Here is a 23,156-nt window from a genome sequence, read left to right on the forward strand (position 1 = left end):
TTCTGCTAAAAAAAATTAGCTACTGAAAATTCTTTGTATCAAAAATTGCGTGTTAAAAGGACAAACATATATATTAAATTTATTTTTTAGGTAAATTTCACATTTAATATGTAAGTTTCACTTCACATTCACCATGACTCGGATAATTAACTTTGTAATTCGAATTGTCTATATATACGGCAGGAATATTATGACTAGACAAGAGCAAAGACCAAAAGGTTCGTTCGTTGCCGTGTAATAAATAGACTTCAAGAAGGCGAGAATCAACGGTGTAACACTATTGTCAACTCTTGTAAGACTCTTTAGCACCATTCTTAACCGGTTTTAAGTTTAAGCTATTCGAAGTTCAATCAAACCGGGGTCAAAACTAGTAGAATTGTATCATTTCTCACCGGTTCAGTGTTCCTGCAATACTTTTTGAGTAAAATTACTATACAAAACTGGTTCCATTGATTCTGCTTTCTTAGGAAACAACCGGTTAAGTTTTGTGAAAATAATGCATACCATGTCTCAAACTTGAAACTTTACATGTATAACTTTCCAGTATGGGTATGTATACTAATGATATAATACAACGATTGTGATTCACTTAACGCAGCTATAAGTAACTCTGATATTACATACACAACTATACAACGGCGATAAGATGGTTTGATTTGAGGTAGCTCGGGAAGTCATACCAAGTATACACAAATGGTTGAGCGGGGGTGGTTCAGCTTGGTTTCAGACAATGTATTGACGAAGGTAATCAACTCGGGCCTGATGCTTGAGCTTCATCAAAGCCTTGACTTCATGTTTCCTCACCATTTCTCTAGAGATGTTGAGATTTCCAGCTATCTCTCCCAGAGTCCTGTCTCCTTTCCCATCAAGACCGTACCTTTGTCGAATAACCAGACTCTCTTTCGGCTTCAATGAATCGAGCTGAAAACGAAATGTAATCAGTTTTCCAAGAAAGATGAGCCAAATAAACTAACATAAGTCTTGATGATTGTGTAAGTAAGTAGATGAAAGAGTGAAACTTACCACGTCATCGAGAGCAAGCCTGAGAAGAGCAGGTTGTCTCCGGTTATCAGATCCAACACCATCAACATCTGTGATTCCGTTGATGAACTCTTCTTGAGTAACCGCATGTTTTGAATTTAGTGAGAAAACCGGTTTTGCGGCTCTCAATACTTCACGGTATCTCTCAGGTGTTATCTTGAGTTTCTCAACTACCTCTTTCTCTGTAGGGAGTCTCCCCAGCTCAAACAATAGCTCCATCTTCGCTTTATAGATCTCAACTCTAACCTGAATTGGTTTCAACAAAGAGGATATATGTAAAGATCCCTGCAGAACAATCTGTTTCTGAGACAGAGCCAAAAAGAGGGTAACATATATACCGATTCAAGTCCAAAAGGAACACGAGTAAAGTTTGAGGTTGTCATAGACCGTATGATGGCATGTCTTATCCAAAACAAACCATAAGTCGATAGACGAAACTTCCTTTTCGGCTCAAAGCGGTCAATTGCTGTGATAAGCCCTTTCATACCAGCTTGACAAAGGTCTTGAAACTTCGGACCATTGGTGAAATCTTGAAAATATTTGTTCATAACAAACAAGACAAGTCGGAGATTGTGCTGCAATGTATAGAAACAAAACACAGTAAGCTAAAATAGTTATATCCATACTTCTTTTGGGCTAGTATCCAATACACTCACCTTAATAAGTTTGTTTCTTGCAGCTCTACCCATTTCAATTTTCTTTTTAACTTCACCAGTGGTCATTTTGATCTCTTTAGCTATTTCAGCTTCCCTCGGCTCTCTTCCCAAGCTCTTTTGCAATTCATCTTTCACTTCAAGTAGAGCCTGCAATGTTATAAGCCCCCAAAACTGTTGAGCATAGCTTTCAATGTATAAGACTACATGTTATGTTCAAGAAAATGAAGAATACCTTCATAGGCTGCATCAACTTAAACAACCAAGCATGTTCAGTAGAAGAAAGAACAGGAGGTATCTTCATTTTTTTCCAGTCCAAGCTCAATATATCATTAGAAGCTGAATAGTCCCGCACAAGCCTCTCAATCTTCTCCTCTTCTTGCTGCCTCTTTGTTACTTTCTTCTCAGCAGAAGAAACAACAAATGGTTTCTCTTCACAGTTTCTCTTCAAAGCGATCCGTTTATCAAGACTCAAACGCTTATCTTTCTTCACATTGTTCCTCACTACTACTTTCTTCTCTGCCTCACCACTCTGTTTTCGTTTTCTCCTCCGCGGAACTTTCGCTTTGGAGTCGCCATCAACAACATCATCCTCGACTGTTGCAGGACTAAGCTTGTATATGTTCTCAAGTCTAGCAGCAGCTTCGTTGTAATAATCAACACCTAAAGAACACGAAGGAGCTGCATTGTGATCATCCAAAGAACTCGGCTTTTTCGGGGTTTTACAGGGTTTCCTCTTCGTGACTACTCTCTTTTTCTCATTAAGCTTTTCAGCGGGGATTAAAACTTGTTCTCGAGGAGGAATGATCAAAGCTGAATTGGTCGAATCATCGGCTTTGAACGCGACGATAGATGGTTTTTTAAGGGAAGACCGATGTGTTGTCAACAGATCGGTGCTTAAACCGAGTGGTGATCTTGCTGCTGAACTTGAAATAAACACAACTCCCATCACAATCTTTAAATCTTTTTTTTCTGAAAAGCTCACTTGTTCTGCATCAGAAGAAACATGTCTCTCATATAAGTTATAGATAATGTTGACAATAACTACCGTAGAGTTTGATTACAGGACACACTACTGATCTGAATCTAATTTGGGACATGCAGATATGTAATAAAACTTGTTCTACCATGAACTAGGATTCGGAAAAATCTCAAATTCTACCATGAAACTGAAAAATTTAAGAGCGATCGGGAAAAACCCAAATTCAGTTTCTTTCAATAAACGCAAAAGACAAAATCTGGCGTGGGCACAAACACTGATCAACAAAATAGCTCTTCTTCGACTGTTAAAAAAAAAAAAAGTTGTGTTCGATATCGACGAAGCAAATCGCTCTAATCATACCTTTGCAATATCGCGGAGAAAAAATGTTGTATTTTCTACTTTTTTTTGCCGAGCGAGAGATTCTTCGTTTCGATTTTAGATTCTCGATTCTGGTTCACGAATTTTATATAAAAAGAGGAGAAAGAAATTAAAATTGGAGAGGAACACGAAAATGTATGTGTTGTCTAAATGAACTACGTAAATTACGGTGTCCACAGATTAATGACAAATATGGTACTTTATATTTCTATATTCTTATTAATAAACCCCAAAATAGTTTATTTATTCAATTTAAACCCCCTTATGCTATAGAGATTTTTTGTTTCCGAATAAAATGTTACTTATCCGGCCAATTCGATGATGTGCAAACTTGCGAATCATTCAAGCCTAAAAGATTCAACGCCCTAATCAAACAATAATGTTGTTTACAAATGTCATTAAATTCATAATTTTTTTGAGTTTATGCTCACAAATTTAAATTTTCCCACTCATATGTTATCATTACTTAGTTAAATAAAATAATTATTTGTATATTTCATTTTAATTTTTTTTGTATATTTCATTTTAAAAAAACTTGTTTGTTAACTTATTAAAATGATAAAAAAAAAATTTAACTGATAGAGAATCGAATATGTTCTAACATTCAGTCTAAAAATCTAAGATCATACTGAATGATATTTACGAAATTCTAATGTTTGAAATATTTTGTAATTTTTTTAAAAAAATTAATCAACATTTCTGTAATAATTATTGATGAAAAATGCTTTGTAACCATTTAATTTTTGTTTGTTTCACATATTCCTGTTTGATCTTTGTAAAATATGGCCTCTTTGTTAGTTTCAATTGAAACTGCGGATTAATTCATTTTTAAAATAGTTTCCGTAAATGTAAATGTACAACTATGTAGCAATATGTGCAAATAACTCGAAGATAGAGAGTTAAGATGGCAATAAACTGAAAGTATGGCATGTCAGGAAGATCAAACGGCCAATAAGGCTTAATTAAAAAAAAACCAACGGTCGCGAGAATGCACAAGCGGAGATGGCCAGAGAGAGACGACGTGGCTAATTTATAGTGGAGTAGAAGATATTTCCTAAAGGGTCAACTTTTGTGGTTGTGTATCAGGTTCTGGTTATACACACGTGGATGGTCTTCTCAGCAACAGTATGACCCATACTAAAAAGTGGTGGCTCGAGAAGCATTTACGTAGCTTATTATAAACCGATTACCATTTTTTTTTTTGAATTTTTAAAGTCAAATATGATAATTCAATATTAGGCCAAAAACTCCAATTGTTTGAATAATTTTAGTTTAATTCAATACCATTCTCTTTCTACAATTTTTTTTTTTTTTTTTTTTTTTTTTTTATATCACATAATCAGACCATTCCGCTATATATGATGTCTGGTCCATACTTAGACCAGGAGGGACCTTATCAAGTTTTCTCGTGTTCTCTTTCCCACCGATCAATCTCGCCGGGTTTCCAACAGCCGTCGTACGCGGCGGCACATCCTTAACCACCACCGAACCGGATCCAATCTTAGCTCCCTCTCCGATCTTAATATTCCCCAGTATACAAGTCCCTGCTCCGATCAACACTCCGTCGCCTATCTTCGGATGCCGATCACCGCTCTGTTTCCCCGTTCCACCCAACGTCACGCCGTGTAGAATCGAAACGTTGTCTCCAACCACCGCCGTCTCACCGATCACCACCCCCGTCGCGTGGTCTAACAAAATCCCTTTTCCTATCTCGGCTCCCGGATGAACATCGACGGCGAAAGCTTCAGATACTCTGTTCTGGATCAGTAAAGCTACGATTTTTCTCTTCTGTTTCCAGAGCTTATGAGCTATACGATGAGCTTGACAAGCGAGGAAGCCTTTGAAACCCAAGAAGCAATGAACATAGCTTATGCAAGCCGGGTCTCTTTCTTTAACCGCTACCAGATCTCGCTTCGTCGACTCGATGATCTCGGGGCTCTCTTCTAAAACGCTGATGAACAGCTCGAAGAGTGTGTTGCTTTGGAGGTTTGAATTGCTGAGCTTTACTGAGAGGATGTGAGCTAAAGCAGAAGCTAATGATCGATGAGATGTGATCGAAGCGTAGTAGTAGTCTGACAAAATGGGTTCTTGCTCGACATCGGACTTGGCTTCTTCAAGCATTTTGATCCAGACGTCGTCTTCTTCNATTCATCTTTCACTTCAAGTAGAGCCTGCAATGTTATAAGCCCCCAAAACTGTTGAGCATAGCTTTCAATGTATAAGACTACATGTTATGTTCAAGAAAATGAAGAATACCTTCATAGGCTGCATCAACTTAAACAACCAAGCATGTTCAGTAGAAGAAAGAACAGGAGGTATCTTCATTTTTTTCCAGTCCAAGCTCAATATATCATTAGAAGCTGAATAGTCCCGCACAAGCCTCTCGATCTTCTCCTCTTCTTGCTGCCTCTTTGTTACTTTCTTCTCAGCAGAAGAAACAACAAATGGTTTCTCTTCACAGTTTCTCTTCAAAGCTATCCGTTTATCAAGACTCAAACGCTTATCTTTCTTCACATTGTTCCTCACTACTACTTTCTTCTCTGCCTCACCACTCTGTTTTCGTTTTCTCCTCCGCGGAACTTTCGCTTTGGAGTCGCCATCAACAACATCATCCTCGACTGTTGCAGGACTAAGCTTGTATATGTTCTCAAGTCTAGCAGCAGCTTCGTTGTAATAATCAACACCTAAAGAACACGAAGGAGCTGCATTGTGATCATCCAAAGAACTCGGCTTTTTCGGGGTTTTACAGGGTTTCCTCTTCGTGACTACTCTCTTTTTCTCATTAAGCTTTTCAGCGGGGATTAAAACTTGTTCTCGAGGAGGAATGATCAAAGCTGAATTGGTCGAATCATCGGCTTTGAACGCGACGATAGATGGTTTTTTAAGGGAAGACCGATGTGTTGTCAACAGATCGGTGCTTAAACCGAGTGGTGATCTTGCTGCTGAACTTGAAATAAACACAACTCCCATCACAATCTTTAAATCTTTTTTTTCTGAAAAGCTCACTTGTTCTGCATCAGAAGAAACATGTCTCTCATATAAGTTATAGATAATGTTGACAATAACTACCGTAGAGTTTGATTACAGGACACACTACTGATCTGAATCTAATTTGGGACATGCAGATATGTAATAAAACTTGTTCTACCATGAACTAGGATTCGGAAAAATCTCAAATTCTACCATGAAACTGAAAAATTTAAGAGCGATCGGGAAAAACCCAAATTCAGTTTCTTTCAATAAACGCAAAAGACAAAATCTGGCGTGGGCACAAACACTGATCAACAAAATAGCTCTTCTTCGACTGTTAAAAAAAAAAAAAGTTGTGTTCGATATCGACGAAGCAAATCGCTCTAATCATACCTTTGCAATATCGCGGAGAAAAAATGTTGTATTTTCTACTTTTTTTTGCCGAGCGAGAGATTCTTCGTTTCGATTTTAGATTCTCGATTCTGGTTCACGAATTTTATATAAAAAGAGGAGAAAGAAATTAAAATTGGAGAGGAACACGAAAATGTATGTGTTGTCTAAATGAACTACGTAAATTACGGTGTCCACAGATTAATGACAAATATGGTACTTTATATTTCTATATTCTTATTAATAAACCCCAAAATAGTTTATTTATTCAATTTAAACCCCCTTATGCTATAGAGATTTTTTGTTTCCGAATAAAATGTTACTTATCCGGCCAATTCGATGATGTGCAAACTTGCGAATCATTCAAGCCTAAAAGATTCAACGCCCTAATCAAACAATAATGTTGTTTACAAATGTCATTAAATTCATAATTTTTTTGAGTTTATGCTCACAAATTTAAATTTTCCCACTCATATGTTATCATTACTTAGTTAAATAAAATAATTATTTGTATATTTCATTTTAATTTTTTTTGTATATTTCATTTTAAAAAAACTTGTTTGTTAACTTATTAAAATGATAAAAAAAAAATTTAACTGATAGAGAATCGAATATGTTCTAACATTCAGTCTAAAAATCTAAGATCATACTGAATGATATTTACGAAATTCTAATGTTTGAAATATTTTGTAATTTTTTTAAAAAAATTAATCAACATTTCTGTAATAATTATTGATGAAAAATGCTTTGTAACCATTTAATTTTTGTTTGTTTCACATATTCCTGTTTGATCTTTGTAAAATATGGCCTCTTTGTTAGTTTCAATTGAAACTGCGGATTAATTCATTTTTAAAATAGTTTCCGTAAATGTAAATGTACAACTATGTAGCAATATGTGCAAATAACTCGAAGATAGAGAGTTAAGATGGCAATAAACTGAAAGTATGGCATGTCAGGAAGATCAAACGGCCAATAAGGCTTAATTAAAAAAAAACCAACGGTCGCGAGAATGCACAAGCGGAGATGGCCAGAGAGAGACGACGTGGCTAATTTATAGTGGAGTAGAAGATATTTCCTAAAGGGTCAACTTTTGTGGTTGTGTATCAGGTTCTGGTTATACACACGTGGATGGTCTTCTCAGCAACAGTATGACCCATACTAAAAAGTGGTGGCTCGAGAAGCATTTACGTAGCTTATTATAAACCGATTACCATTTTTTTTTTTGAATTTTTAAAGTCAAATATGATAATTCAATATTAGGCCAAAAACTCCAATTGTTTGAATAATTTTAGTTTAATTCAATACCATTCTCTTTCTACAATTTTTTTTTTTTTTTTTTTGTATTTATCATGTATTTGCGGCTTTTGGTGTAAGGCAAGAGTTGGAGTAACAAAGATTTGTGAATTGTTGAAAAAAATGTTAAATTACATTAGTATTTTAGATAACAATATGTCAACATTTGACATCCAAATATTTAATTTAATTTTCAAATTTCTTATTTCCTTCGGTTGTAAAATATTTTATATCTTAATTGCATAGTACTAACTTTAAAATTATTTAACACATAGCTAATAAAATAATTTAGATTTACCAAAAAAAATCATAAACTCTTTCTTTCTCACGAAAAGGGGCGATACTCAATAACCGTTTTCTTAAAGTAATCACCTGCAGTTCTGCATCTCCGGCCGACGCTGGCCTCTCCGACGTCAGTTGGTTCTCTTCCTTCTTTCCTGTTATTTTTTTCTAATATTGTTGATTAGATTTTTATTCTAGAACGTCTACCGATAATGATGAAATTATTTTTGTCATCAAACATGAGGGGTATCTCACTGTTAACCGGTGGATCTCTGATAGTTTCTTTCGGTTGTTCACTTTTTCTTTATTGGTTCCTGTCCTCAAAATATATATTCTGTCACCGGTGGATTCGAATCAACCGTTGTGTTTCCATGTCCGGCGATTTCGCCGAGAGTTTTCTGGTCTTGTTGGCCATGGGTTTGTTCATACTAACACAATATGTTAGTTATACGATTGTTCCCGCGCGTCAGTATGTTCTTCCCTGGGCGTACCAAAGACTAACACAAATCTCTTCGGATTTGATATGTAATCACCGACCGGCATGTAAATCACCATGGAAGCAATATGTTGAAGAGGAGTTGGAGGCCAATATAAGGAGCATTAGAAGATGGTTTATACTATATCAACAAAAATGGGTTTCAAGTGCAACCAAGATCAATGACATCTCTTTTTACATGAGAGTTTCGACAAATTAGAAGGTTTTGTGATGTAACAGATGGATCACTACATATGATTTTCGAATGCATTATCAGTATTTTATCAGTAAAAAGAAGATGAATCTCAAGCAAGAAAGTCACACTAAATTGCCAGAAAAGACGAATACGATTAAGTTTTTGACTAGGAATGCGGAGCGTAATTTGCTTTACGTTTCTTCGTTACACAATTCATTGGTTGTATCTGTAATATAACATTGTATACTGTGATTCATATCAATAAAGTTTTTAAGATGTTAAAAAAAAAGTTTAGATTTTTTTGGGAAATTGCACCTTATAACCAACAAAAAAAAATTAATTCAAAAACTCACTACACTAACCATTAGAATATAATATAGCCTATATAAAATACAATATACCATTTTATCCTTCCATCACCAACCCTACCCCTTTACTACCATCACCGCCAGTCATCACCGCCGGCCATCTTCTCTGGCCATCTCCTCCAGTCATCACCGCCGGCCATATTCTTTGGCCACTATCCGGCGGTCATCTTTTCGGGCAACCATCTCCGGCTATCTCTTCCGGCCAACGACCATTGCCGCCATCACCGCTGGCCATTTTCTCTGGCTACTACCCGCTGGTCATCTTTTCCGGCAATCACCGCCGGTCATCTCCTCTGGCCACCGACCACCGCTACCGGCTATTATCACCGACCATCAACCACCACTACCCTTCTCTACTGTAACACACTAAAATGATAATTTTACACTATCATCATCCTATTATCCTAATTATTTTGAATATAATGCTATATTCTTAATTTTATTTGTGATATTCGTTATACCTTTTTTTTAACTCATAAACCAATAATATCCTTAAATACCAAAAAGGTTTCCCTTTTCTCTCAAAACCCTAGTTCTACAAGCCTGTCGCCGCTGCCTGAGGTTCGCTTGCCTCTCTGCCGTCCGGGGCTTCGCCGGCAGTGTGAGAGGGCTCTGTTTTTCTTCTTTTTATTTTCTTTCCAGTTTTTGTAATGGGAAACTCGATCTCTACCTCTCTGGTCGTGCTGAGGAGGGTTCAACTGCTGACTGCTGCGTCGTGATGATGCAGTGGCTGACAATTCGGAGTGAGATCTCGGCTCGCTTTCCTTTCCGGGAGAATGGTGGTGGTTCGAAGCAGCTCCGAGCGGCCTTCTCTGCAGTTTCAAGGTGTCAGATCTAGGTGTTTTGCGTCGCGTCCTCCTGCTTCTCTAACCTTCTGCCGGACCTAGCTGACCGGAGTTTAATGGTGGAGTCGGGGTTTAGATTTTACCGGTTGTTGGCGAGTTTTCCTTGTGCGTTGGTACTCGAGAGCTTCTTCAACCTTCTGGTTTCAGTCCGGCCAAGAAGCGGAGCAACAAGGCAGAAGCGATGCGGTCAATCCGAAAACGCATCGTGAGGTGAAGCTATGCTAATCTGTGCTCCAATTTCTTATCTTTAGGTGTTTAGCATTATGGTTGTTGTGTGGTTAGTTCAGATAAGCCTCTGTTCATGCTAGTTTTGCTTCGCGTCTCTTGGTCGGGTCAGTGGGACGTTCTGTCCGTTTTTAGCTTTGGACCGGAACAATGAAAGCCGGAGAAACCAAGTTCTTCTGCTATTGGGACAAGTACTACTTGCAGATCATAAGGTTCTAATAGCTTGGATATGATCTGTTCTTCAGTATAGGATTTGGATTTTTTTCTGTGTTGGTAGTTGTTTTCGTGTCATAGGGTTTATTTAGGTGGTTTAAGAGATGATTTCATACCGAGTCGTGGTATGTTATCTATCTCGTTGTGGTTAAAAAATGCAATGATTCTCGGTTAGGTAGCGGTGGATCCACCTAGTGATTCAGAATGATAATAGATCGACTCATTGTATTTGATCCAATTCTATAGAGGGAAATTTATGTTCTTCTGATTTGGTTGTAATGTTTTTTAGTTAATTTGGTTATTCTGATATTGAGAAAAAAAAAAAAAAAACCAATAATATCCTTATTTTGTTTACCTTCGAACTTGGCCCAATAAAAAACCCCAAATTTATACTTGTATATCTCGAAGAAGGACGACGCCGTTCATGTAAAAGTCAACCATTCTCCACAATATGCCACGTTCCACTGAAACAGAACTCCATGCACAAAGCCACGTAAAGCTCTCTCTCTCTCTCTCTCTCTCTCCCTCCCTCCCTCTCTCTCTCACAGATCTCTCTATCTCTCAAGTCTCTCTCTAGACGCAAATTCTCCAACCAGATGGTGAAACTCGCGACGGCGCGTGAGATTAGAACGTACGGCCCTAGGCTCGGAAGGAGCAGAGCCGAGTACATCAACGCAGGTTTATACTTGTTCGCCACCGTGGTTCTCATAGGTGGTTTCACGGCGACAGGATTCTCATGGGAACCAAGATCCGGCCTCGTCCTTATCCTCTTGGCTCTCGTTCTTATAGCCGCCGTTAATGTTCATGATCTTGTGGCTCATCTAGCTGGAATTGATTACCGGTATGTTTTATGCCATTTGAATGCATGAAAGCTTGCTTAATTTAGCTATTTTTGACTATTATAGCTTCCGGAAAATACTGTTATATTATTGGTATAAACTCGCCTATAATATTTAAATTTTTACCAGAATTTGTAAGCTGCAATGCATGTGTATTTGTGATTTATATATATTTTTGTATTCACAAATAGTGGGGAATTAAGAACAGCATTTTAGTTATGAGTCAATATTCTTTTTTCGTAACAGGTTAAGGTTAATGGAGTATGATTTGCAATTGGGTCTAGTGGAATTTGCAGTCCCTCTGGTTAATATAGCAGGCTCCGTAGTCTTCTTCGTGGGAATCCTGTTCGTTTTCCATCAGGTAACACTTTCATTGTCATAAAAAAAATTAAGGGTTCATCATATCAGTGTACAATTAATGTGTCTGTCCCCTACGTTTGATACATTAAGTTTGGATTATTAACGAAAAGTTACACATATATGTGCGTGAGTGCCTCCGTATCTTAAGAAGTACTAGGGAGAAGAGAACTGAATAGGTTATATTCCAGTATAGGTGATCACATTTGCGCCAATTATAGCTGCTATTTGCAAAAGGCATGGAATAGGTCATAAACGTATATATTCAAGAGTGCCTGTGGCGTATTAATCTGACATTTTCAATTATGCTCAATTGCTCATTGTGTGGTTCATGTCACAAAACACGTAGTACTAGTCACGTTCCCGTGTGATATATTTGTTTTTCTCTGGAGTATTTTAGGCTGAGAAAAAACTTGGATACAGTGGAAAAGAGAAGCATACATTAAACATGCTTATTGCGGGTCCGTTGCTTTGGGTGATAGGATCGCTTCACAACTCATGCCAGATCTACGAGAGAGCAGACAGTCATGTCCAAATTCTACAGCAATCTGTTCACATCCCTTTCTTGGTTGGATCCCTTCTATTCTTGGTTTCCGCAGTTCTGAATAGCCTCGACCTATCCGGCTCATCACATAGTGGCTTGAAGCTTCTTGTAAGCACATAAAAAAAAAATTTACCGCATTAAAATGGGTTTTAGAAAAACCGCTTCTTACCGTAATTAATAAATTTTCAGGGGGAAAGATGGATCTGGCTTGGGATTTCCGGGGCAATATGTTTTTTTGTGGGAGGATTGATGAACGTTGTTAAGGTTTTTAACTTCGTTCAGATCACTGGCCTTCGCCTCGAGAAACTACGAGGCGGAGCACAAGACCGGCTTCTTGAAGAGAGAGAAGGATATCTCCCTCTTGTTGCTGAAGAAGAAAGAATAAGGAAAATGGAAGCTGACGAAGCTAATAGAGCTAAACCACGGACCCATTTAATTTCCAAGGTCGGAGAGGGAACCGGAGCTGCTGAGACCGTAGTGACATCTTCTCCGACACCATACAAGGATGTTCTCGTCCGACACAGCTGAGGAATATTAGTCATGTTTAAATGTTGTTTTTGTACTCCATATTCGTTTTTATCTGCGGAGACCACAGATTTTACCGTTCAACGAATGCTACGATTAGTTTCCTTTTTTGGTTCCGCCTTTATGAATATTGAAATGGGTTAACAATACATGAAGCCTTTTAAATCTAGAGGTTGAGATGCAGAGGCACATACCATGCATTGAACTGGAACAGAGAAAACTGGTTCAGTTACCTGTTTGAAATTAGTTTAACAAAAGGCCCTGCTCAAAGCATGCAGTGCCTAAAAATCAGTCGAGAAGCAAGTTTAGGCATTAGACAATTCATATATAGCATAAATCAAGAATTAACAGATATATACATAAAAATATCACAAATCAGCATGGAACATTTCCATGTTTGGTTACAGGATTTCATAAACTTGATATAAACAAATACATATAATATAACAAATCAGCATGGAACATTCCATGTTTGGTTACAAATTTTCATAAACTTGATAGAAACCTCCCTTATTTAATAATAAAAAGTTAAAAAGTATTTATTTCTTTTTTTTCTGGGAGTAAATCAATCAACGGTCAAACAGTGGCTGTGGGCCTGTGGCGATATAGGTTCTTCGATATACAGCTGCGTTTGCTGGAATCAACATCTCCTTGAAGCCTTCATCCACCAAATGAGCACCCAACATTTGCAACGCCCACTGTTGACTCGCATTATAAAAAAAAAGTTTACATCCGATAAAAAGTATAGACACATATGTGTGTTAAAATAGACAAGAAAATAGAGAGTCATACGGCCAAAATTCTGAGGCTATGCCAAAAGCGACGAGGCGAAGGAAAGGGATAGAGCAAGTGGCCCATGGAGGTGAGGGTGATGGCCACAAGATGAATTACTAGAGTAAGAGGATGAGGGTTCATGCCTCCGAGAATAGTCATCAGTCCGGTTGTTTTAAAATCACCACGAGATAGGTAATTGTAGCAGCCTTGTCGCATTCCCTCTCTTGCTTCGTCCGTTGTAGCAACAAGCACTTGTGAAAAGATACTCGCTAGCGTGTTCACCGTCGCTGACATGGGCTTTTGCCATCAAAAATCAACACAATTAAATAAACTTAAAGTATCATACCACTAGTCTAACACAACTTTGTTATAGGAAATATTCGAGTCAATTTGTTTTTAAAGACAAATCTTTGACCTTTTTACTAATTAAACCAAAACCAAAGTTATGTACTTATATGTACTTCTCTAGTGAAAACTAAGGATGTCATAACCCACCTTACGGATGATGTAGAAGGACTTGACAAGATCTGAGACCTTCTTAGTATTGCCGAGGTTAGGCAATGGCCTAAGAAGATTGCGTAGAATGCAAATGTCCGAGAGTGCAACCATCATCCCTGACGCAATGATAGGATGACGCATATTGAATGCATCTCCCAACACAATCACTCCTCTCTTATCACACAATTTTGATGACATACTCTTAGTCGCTGTTGTTTTGATCTCTGGTAGTCCCTCCTCTATCCCTTTCAAAAATATATCGCGGAGATTTCCACGTTCTGGTATCTACAACAAGAAAGTGATAAATTATACAAACTAAATTACAATACTTGAATGAAATCAAATACATTCCTTACGAACACCTTGCAAATACTAAAACATCCCTAGCTATATATTCTAAAAATTTTACTTTTATTATCAATACTTTAATTTGTTTCATACCTGAGGAGCCATAGTTTTCTTGAGGTAAGCAGACATTTCGCCATTCGAAATAGAAGGAATACTATCAGCGGGAACTTCGGCAACACAGCGAACTTCATCACTGGTTATTTGATATATAACACAGACCAAAGGTTTGGAAAATATCAAATGTAGACTTTTTGGATCTTCAAGTCGGCTATTCTTCGTGACATAACCCACCATGTACGAGAGCACTTCCTCCTATACATAAATATATGATCATGATCCTCAAATTCCAGTTAACGACGAGACAAATCTTTCATTGTAGTTTATTGCGGAAATAAGAGTGTACAATACTTGAAAAAAGTATGTACTCACAGTATTATCCACGAGTGACCGACGAAGGTTTGAGTAGCAACCATCGCATACCACAGTGAGAGGTGCATAGACCGTTGTTTCCTCGCCTGCGCTATTCTTGTATGTCACTCCTTTTACTACTCCTTTTTCTTCTATCAAAGACTTCACCGTTCCTTCTTCTAATTGTACACTGTCATAGTTCATTAATTTCATTTCATTAAAAAGATGACACTGAAATCTTGTATATATATATAAGAGTTGCAAGATTAGTTTACTCATTTTTAATTAATTTTGAGTTGAAAAATCAATGAAATACATGAGAGCTCATGAAACCTTTTTTTTTATATATCTGGGTAACAACCAGCATATACATTTTTTTTTTTTGCTACTATACATTTTTTGCATATACATATTTTCCTACTAATGGTCTGCATCATCCATGGCTAATTAACAAATTTCATTAAACATATTCTATATATTGCCATGCATGTGCTAGACCTACAAAATATTACGTACGTAACGTACTGATAAGAAGTTTTTTTTTTCCTTTAAAAAACAAAAAAATAAATAAAATGATGGTGGTTCACTAGTACATAAATGAAGTCGTTGGTATGATGAAAATGATATTAGTACATAAATGATGGTGGTTCACTAGTCATAAGCCTGGTGGCTAGACTAGGGATCAATTTCCATGCGGTGAATTGACTACAAGTTATGAAAAGTAGTCTTGATTCGGTTTGAAATCTCCTAGATACAAAATATGGAAGTACGTACTTGGTAAGAGAAGCTGCTTTTTGGCGTAGACGTTGTACGAAACGACCATTACGTAAAAGTCTACCGACTGGTTCAAGAGGAAACGTCTTGTCATTTGGGAAAGGCAATGTCGCGTGTTCTCCATCCTTGTAAATTGCCAAAGACTTGGCTTCTTGAGCGTCTATCTCCTCCAAACAATCTAATACATATAAAACCCCAAAATCACATATTAAACGACACACATTACATATGTGTATATGCATATAATGCGTTTTTGGCAACTAGATCAAGCGATGTGTAGTAATGAATGTAAAGATGAAGTGAAGAGATAGCTAGAGAGACCTTCCAGGCCAAGCTGGGCTAACATGAGGCGGCCTCCCGCTTGCATCAGCTCTCCCATGAATCTTTGTGGCTCTTTCAAGTCCCTCTCTATCACATGTACTCTTCGTCCATCCTGAGTCCGCATTCAAATAACTAAATACACATACTGAGTAGCTAATAACTAGGTACAAAATACCAAATAACATAAATTAATAAATTATTAATCAACAATTACGATGGAAATTGCAAAATAACATTTCTGCATCCGTATATATATCTTTCTTCTTTTCACCATGGATACCTATCTTTAAGTCCATTAATTTTCATATTTTTGTGCTTTCGGGTTAATACTAGTTTTCATAAAGAACCTTCTTAATTAATTGACAATCTGACTGATTATATATATATATATATATATATATATATATATATATATCTTTCAAAAGTTATTATTAATGACATTTTTCTAATATATACTAAAACTGACTGAACCCTCAGAAAATTATTTACTATATTTAATCTTATACCTAATAATAACATAAAGTATAATAGCTTATGTGGGGTTCAAAATATTGAGTTATATTTACAACTAGAAGCAGCAATAATGATCGCCACAATTACATGCACGGCGGTTCTAAAACATCTTAGTTATAAAAGAAAACCGACCAACTTATGCAAAACCGTCACTTACAAAAATATATATACCTTGGCAAGAGCATAAGCAAGAGAAGCGCCTGCAATACCCGCCCCAACAATGATAACATCAGTGGCACCATCTCTTCTCTCTTCTACCTCTGCCTCTGCCTCCTCTATTGCCGCCTTCTTCGTCTTGATGAGGTGAAAAACCATCCATGTCAGAACAAAAGTGAAAAGCGTCCATAACCACGCATACGTCGTCGCCATTATATACCACTTTTAGTAATGATATCTTTGTCTTTGTCCCTAATTAGTGATACCCTTAAATAGGAGAAACCCAAAGTGTCAAACAAATAAAAATATGTAATAAACCCTTAAACAAAAACAACAATTTGCGATAAACTAGAGTTCCACAGCTTGGAAAATTCATATACAGTTAGTCATTGGCCGGCATGAATTCACATCACATTCACATGGTATTTGTAAACCACCTGTCTTAATAAAAAATAATTACTAATTCATTAATTGTCCTACCTTCGTTGACAATACATATATATATATATATATATATATATATGATTATTTGTCGATTCTAAAATTTTGTTTAGAGAATTGACAACGAATAATGTTACTTAAAAAATATATATATTTCTTTAGAAAGGAAAAAAAAAAAAACAGCGAATCAGGCCGGACAAAATTCATGTCCTGTCCCGTGAGTCCGTCCTTTTCATGATAATTAGGGCCGGACAAAATCAGGCCGTACTTGAATTCATTTTTACATGGAAATGCATTCCAATGACGGATAAGATTTTGATTTCCGTTAGGAACGTCACGGACTGAAACATGAATTCTCAATTTGAAGAAAATAAAATATTAATTATACAATGTTGAAGATAGGTTTTAGTTCTTTAAAATCAATCCATAGTAGTTCGACGCATGATAATTGAATGACACCAAAGCACCTGAAAAAATGAAAATGTATTAATGTTAAGAGATTGTTATTAGAATGTGGTCTAACTCATTGCGAGAGCTAACTCCTAAGTTCAAGCTTGTCACATCCCATATATATATTGTGCAAAAGTCTTTATCCCATTCAGCTTGAAACATTTTTGGACTTTATATCCCTCTGGAGATATAGATGAAAAACGGTTTAATGAAAGCAGCCTAAACCCAATATCTAGAAACTACCACAACAAGATATATCACTTATAGGTTAAATAGGTGGAAAACCATATTTATAAAAAATGGTATGTTGGATCAACTATAGACTTTGATACCATTTTTGGAATGGGGTCAAACTCATCCCCAAAACTAGTTCATTAGTCAAGGCTTGCCACATCAGTTACATATTGTTCAGAGATCTTTTAGCTTAACCAATGTGAGACATATTTTGATTCAAATAGTGTTTTTCACATCAGTTTATAGAAAGAGGCACACATTTGAGCAACCGAACAAGAAATCTAATTAGCACACGAAATCCAATCTAAAGGGGGAACTCACTCCTTACACGTTTGCATCACATATATCTTTGATTCGGTATTAATAAGAAGTATATTTTTCTTAATAAAATTTCAAACATTATCGATTTAGAATATCCCTAAATTGATATGAATCCACACACTCGCTGGCTGTTCAAGTTATGGAGGGTCTGCATCTTTTTTTTTTTACACAAGAAGTACTTTTATTAAGCCCAAGACAAAGATTCTCAGGTCTACAACAGCCAAACTGATTACATAGTATTACAGAGAGATTACATGGTACAACAGAGAGATTACAAGGTACAACAGAGAGATTACAAAGTACTAAGTAACATAACCATACTACTACGAGTTAACTACCATATCCAGCAATTAAAATCAGCTTCATCAAAATTACAGGAGCTAGGATGACTTTATCTTCGAATCCAAAAGTCTAAAACTTTAAGTGCCATCTCGCTTCACTCTGCATAACTAGTATCGTTAAACCATAGGCCATCATGCCTAACTTACGGGAGAACATATTCACATCAAAAGTTAACGTGACAGAACTGAAAGGAGTGATCAAGGAGGGTAAGATGTTTGGTGATCGTCTTCTCTATCATGGTCCGGCAGACTTGCTCTCTTCTTCATTGGGAGTTCCTTCTTTGGGTTAACATTCAGTCTTCGTTTTGAGCATTCTTCTACTTCATACTTAGACTGTATCTTGGGAGGAGAGCTTCCTTCTAGGTTTGAACCGATAGACTCGTCTTTGCCCGAGAGTTCAAAGTGCGGAAAGGCTAAGGCAAAGTAAGGACCTGCTCGTTTCTTAGGATGAGGAGGCTGGTTTTCATGAGCGAAGACAGGGACTTGGGCGACTGGGCTTGATTGTTGTGAGATATGGGCTGAATCCGGGTCCTTGATTCCATCATTTCTCCTTTGATGAGCTTGGTTTTCTTGGTTATTGTAATGATTTGGATTGGTAGGCTCAAAGGGACATAGAGAGGTAGGGTGCATAATCCTACAGCAATTAGTACAGATTTTTTCCATTCTCTCGTACTGAAATCCTAGCATAGCTCTGTCACCTGTTTGAAATCTCACCCTTCTAAAGAACCTAAAGCGATCAGTTATAGAGACTCTGATTTTTACTCGGAGGAATGAAATCTGATTGGTGACTGAATCTTCAAAGTCCACCTGCACTAATTCCCCTAAGGATCTAGCTATCCTGCGGATAGACTTAGCAGAAACATAGGAGATAGGAAGACCCCTAATTTGGACCCAAAGATCTAAAGAGGTTAAGAAATCCAACCGTGGTAAGTCATCCCACCTTTGCAAGGCAACAAACCATCTATTAAAGCTCCATGGTTCCCTTCGTAGTACTGATATCAGATCTCTTTCAGACTGGAATCGAAACTGGACGAAACGGTCATCGAGAACTCTGCCATGAACCGAAGATGCTAGACCCCAGGCTGTAGGGAGGTTGGCCGCCACTTCAAGCAGATTTTGATCAATCGGATTAAGTGGTCGGGCTATCAGGCTAAGCCTGTTGCTTGCTAGGACATCTTCATAGTCTGAGTTTGGGATTAGGAGTTCTGGATCTTCTCTCCCTAGTGCTAAATTTTGAATCTCATCCCAAAGATCTTTCTCCATTAGTCTCTCGAAGAAGGAAAACGATGAGGTTTGAAAACACTAATAAAGGCTATATATAAGTGAGAGAAGGGTTGAGAAGGGAAAGNGGAGAACATATTCACATCAAAAGTTAACGTGACAGAACTGAAAGGAGTGATCAAGGAGGGTAAGATGTTTGGTGATCGTCTTCTCTATCATGGTCCGGCAGACTTGCTCTCTTCTTCATTGGGAGTTCCTTCTTTGGGTTAACATTCAGTCTTCGTTTTGAGCATTCTTCTACTTCATACTTAGACTGTATCTTGGGAGGAGAGCTTCCTTCTAGGTTTGAACCGATAGACTCGTCTTTGCCCGAGAGTTCAAAGTGCGGAAAGGCTAAGGCAAAGTAAGGACCTGCTCGTTTCTTAGGATGAGGAGGCTGGTTTTCATGAGCGAAGACAGGGACTTGGGCGACTGGGCTTGATTGTTGTGAGATATGGGCTGAATCCGGGTCCTTGATTCCATCATTTCTCCTTTGATGAGCTTGGTTTTCTTGGTTATTGTAATGATTTGGATTGGTAGGCTCAAAGGGACATAGAGAGGTAGGGTGCATAATCCTACAGCAATTAGTACAGATTTTTTCCATTCTCTCGTACTGAAATCCTAGCATAGCTCTGTCACCTGTTTGAAATCTCACCCTTCTAAAGAACCTAAAGCGATCAGTTATAGAGACTCTGATTTTTACTCGGAGGAATGAAATCTGATTGGTGACTGAATCTTCAAAGTCCACCTGCACTAATTCCCCTAAGGATCTAGCTATCCTGCGGATAGACTTAGCAGAAACATAGGAGATAGGAAGACCCCTAATTTGGACCCAAAGATCTAAAGAGGTTAAGAAATCCAACCGTGGTAAGTCATCCCACCTTTGCAAGGCAACAAACCATCTATTAAAGCTCCATGGTTCCCTTCGTAGTACTGATATCAGATCTCTTTCAGACTGGAATCGAAACTGGACGAAACGGTCATCGAGAACTCTGCCATGAACCGAAGATGCTAGACCCCAGGCTGTAGGGAGGTTGGCCGCCACTTCAAGCAGATTTTGATCAATCGGATTAAGTGGTCGGGCTATCAGGCTAAGCCTGTTGCTTGCTAGGACATCTTCATAGTCTGAGTTTGGGATTAGGAGTTCTGGATCTTCTCTCCCTAGTGCTAAATTTTGAATCTCATCCCAAAGATTTTTCTCCATTAGTCTCTCGAAGAAGGAAAACGATGAGGTTTGAAAACACTAATAAAGGCTATATATAAGTGAGAGAAGGGTTGAGAAGGGAAAGGAAGAGGTAATAAAATTATAATTTTACTACATAAATTATCCAAACAGCAGGATCAAGGGTGGAAATATCTACTGCAGTAGAAACAAAAGAATCGAAAGGAGCGAGATAAGAAGGATAAGTGAAGTATATTAGATAAAGTCAACTCGTTAAAAGAAGAAAAAACTGGGAAGAGAAAAAAACGTCTATCAAACCTCTTCAAAATTTTTTAGTCTTATGTCTAAGTCAAACTTAGCAACCAAGAGGAACTTATGTATTTTTTATTTCTTCTAAATCAAAAAGGTTGTTAAGCCAACTTGGAGGACCCATAGCAACATACGATTGGAAGAAGGATTTTTGAATTGCACTACGGGCAATAAGAGAAGCTCCTTGGTTGGAATGTGATTGTGCATTATCCATTTTCCACTCTTTTATGAAACTGAGACTTCTTTTAATTTCCGATGCATAAAACTGGAAAGAAGGCCATTCTTGAGAACAATTAATAGCATTTCTCATTTCATAGGCTTCCGAGGAAAAGATCACCTGGTGGATATGGTGATTAACCATACTATCAATAGCCCACATGATACTTTGAAATTTGGCTTCCATCAAACTGTTAATGTGAGAGAATGAACGTCGACTATGCATCTTAACTTTGCCATTCCAATCTCTTAAAACCCAAGAGAAGCCCCCTGTTTGTGAAGTTTTGCACCATGCCATTCCGATATTACATTTCAGCCAGGATATTGGAGGACTAATCCAATCCACGGATCCTTTCCCTCTATCATAAACTTTGGAACTGGCCTGTCGAGTTACCAACCCTTGAGCGTTAACCCATAGCGTTGCTTCCTCTCTTATTTTTAGAACCAAAACTAGAATATCCTCTGTTTTTCCTTCAAAGAAGAATGCATTTATGTGTTTCCATAGATACCAAAGTATCCATGGAATGCTTCTTCTAATATAATTGGGGATTTGCTGATTTTTATCTATAGAGAGCAAATAGGAGATGTTATCATATTCAGAGATCTGATTAAAGCCTTCTTCAGGGGTAGGAATCTCTGACAGCGCCCATACTTGTCTGGCAATGGAACAAGAAAAAAGAACATGGTTTATAGATTCTTTTTCCTGTCCACAAGATTGACATCTCATATCTATGCTTAATCCTCTACTTGCTAATCTTTCTGCAACAGCAAGAGCTCCACTTAAAGCCCTCCAAATGAAATTTTTAATTTTCGGAGATGTATGCATAGACCACACTCGGGTCTTTAGATCGTTAAGAGAGGGTCTCATTTCTGCTTCAAGAATCTGATACGGTTTGTTCAAATGGCTTGCTAAAGTGTACCTTGTTTTGACTGAATAATCTCCATTCTTAGTATGTATCCAGCTCCAGAAGTCTGACTTTGAAATTACTGGCTTATTCGCTAGAATAATAGACACATCTCTGGGATAAAATAATTCTTCTAGTGAGTTCTGATTCCAAGTTCTCGTGAACAGGTTAATTAAAGTAGACACCTTCAAATCTAGATTAATGAAAATATTTTTCATTAAAGGAATTCTTTTTCTTTCATCTTCTAAGAGCCACGGATCAGTCCACACATAAGTAGCTTGACCATTGCCAATCATTCTTTTGATTCCTTTCAGCAGGAGTTCGCAACCATGAAGAACACTTCTCCAAATGTAAGAAGGTCGGTAGCCCATTACCGCTGTTAGTATATTATTGTTATCAAAGTATCTGCTCTTCATAACCCTAGCGTACAAACAGTCTGGGTTTTGTAAAATTCTCCAAACTTGCTTAGCTAATAATGCCTGATTGAAAGCCTGCAGATCCTTAAAATCTAATCCTCCTTGATCTTTCGTTAAGCAGAGCTTATCCCAACTTATCCAATGAATCTTCTTCTTATGTTCCATTGAATTCCACCAAAAAGTAGACATTGCGGAAGTAAGTTTTTGACAAGTTGTGATAGGAAGTTTAAAACATGTCATCGCATATACAGGCAAAGCTAGAGCGACTGATTTCAGAAGGGTTTCCTTCCCTCCTAATGATAGGGTACGATCAAACCAACCTGAGAGTCTAGATTTCAGTCTATCATAGACATAATCAAGCATGTCTACTTTGGATCCACTAAAGCATTCAGGAAGCCCTAAATAAGATCCTGCACCCCTTCATTGTGAATCCAGTTAGTGTCTTTATAGAGTTTCGTGTATGCTGATCTACTTTTGAGCCAAAAGTTATCGAAGATTTGTTGACATTAATCAGTTGACCCGACATGTCACCATAAGACCGCAAAATGCTTTGAAGGTTGTTAACCTGGTAGAGGGAAGCTTTACAGCTAAAGAGACTATCATCAGCAAAGAGGAGGTGGTGAAGAGAAGGCTCTGAATTAGAAAACTTTATTCCTTGAATTGACCCATCAGTCTCAGCTCTGTTCAACATGTGAGTAAGACCTTCAGTGCAAAGAACAAAGAGAAATGGAGA

The 23,156-nt window shown here is 37.5% G+C and overlaps 8 protein-coding genes across 8 annotated transcripts; 2 read left to right on the plus strand and 6 right to left on the minus strand.

The window, feature by feature from the left end:
- LOC104770788 (RNA polymerase sigma factor sigE, chloroplastic/mitochondrial-like) lies at positions 479–3,229 on the minus strand. Its single transcript, XM_010495247.1, has 6 exons — positions 3,037–3,229; positions 1,930–2,684; positions 1,698–1,844; positions 1,380–1,616; positions 1,024–1,287; positions 479–921 (listed from the first exon to the last, which is right to left on the minus strand). The coding sequence occupies exons 2-6, from the start codon at positions 2,641–2,643 to the stop codon at positions 724–726; spliced, it is 1,560 nt and encodes a 519-aa protein (XP_010493549.1). The 5' UTR covers positions 2,644–2,684; positions 3,037–3,229; the 3' UTR covers positions 479–723.
- Positions 4,369–5,193, minus strand: LOC104770789 (serine acetyltransferase 1, chloroplastic). Its single transcript, XM_010495248.1, has one exon. The coding sequence runs from the start codon at positions 5,173–5,175 to the stop codon at positions 4,381–4,383; it is 795 nt and encodes a 264-aa protein (XP_010493550.2). The 5' UTR covers positions 5,176–5,193; the 3' UTR covers positions 4,369–4,380.
- On the minus strand, positions 5,181–6,610 carry LOC104770790 (RNA polymerase sigma factor sigE, chloroplastic/mitochondrial-like; the record flags this gene model as incomplete). Its single annotated transcript, XM_010495249.2, has 3 exons — positions 6,418–6,610; positions 5,311–6,065; positions 5,181–5,225 (listed from the first exon to the last, which is right to left on the minus strand). Coding segments are annotated over exons 2-3 (759 nt in total), but the record flags the coding sequence as incomplete, so codon positions are not given.
- Positions 8,229–8,897, plus strand: LOC104772518. The gene is given in 1 exon segment (XM_010497119.2): positions 8,229–8,897. A coding segment is annotated over 1 exon segment (669 nt).
- Positions 10,838–12,725, plus strand: LOC104770791. The gene is made up of 4 exons (XM_010495251.2): positions 10,838–11,152; positions 11,397–11,511; positions 11,908–12,159; positions 12,241–12,725. Exons 1-4 carry the CDS (start codon positions 10,908–10,910, stop codon positions 12,577–12,579), a joined length of 951 nt encoding a protein of 316 aa, XP_010493553.1. The 5' UTR covers positions 10,838–10,907; the 3' UTR covers positions 12,580–12,725.
- On the minus strand, positions 13,146–16,581 carry LOC104772519 (squalene epoxidase 4-like). The gene is made up of 8 exons (XM_010497120.1): positions 16,384–16,581; positions 15,700–15,811; positions 15,379–15,556; positions 14,626–14,794; positions 14,290–14,508; positions 13,846–14,133; positions 13,369–13,647; positions 13,146–13,274 (listed from the first exon to the last, which is right to left on the minus strand). The coding sequence occupies exons 1-8, from the start codon at positions 16,579–16,581 to the stop codon at positions 13,146–13,148; spliced, it is 1,572 nt and encodes a 523-aa protein (XP_010495422.1).
- LOC104772520 (uncharacterized protein At4g02000-like) lies at positions 18,354–19,418 on the minus strand. Its single transcript, XM_010497121.1, has one exon. The coding sequence runs from the start codon at positions 19,416–19,418 to the stop codon at positions 18,354–18,356; it is 1,065 nt and encodes a 354-aa protein (XP_010495423.1).
- On the minus strand, positions 19,555–20,619 carry LOC104772521 (uncharacterized protein At4g02000-like). Its single transcript, XM_010497122.1, has one exon. The coding sequence runs from the start codon at positions 20,617–20,619 to the stop codon at positions 19,555–19,557; it is 1,065 nt and encodes a 354-aa protein (XP_010495424.1).

This window comes from Camelina sativa, chromosome 20 (genome assembly GCF_000633955.1).
Source record: "Camelina sativa cultivar DH55 chromosome 20, Cs, whole genome shotgun sequence".
Lineage (NCBI taxonomy): Eukaryota > Viridiplantae > Streptophyta > Magnoliopsida > Brassicales > Brassicaceae > Camelina > Camelina sativa.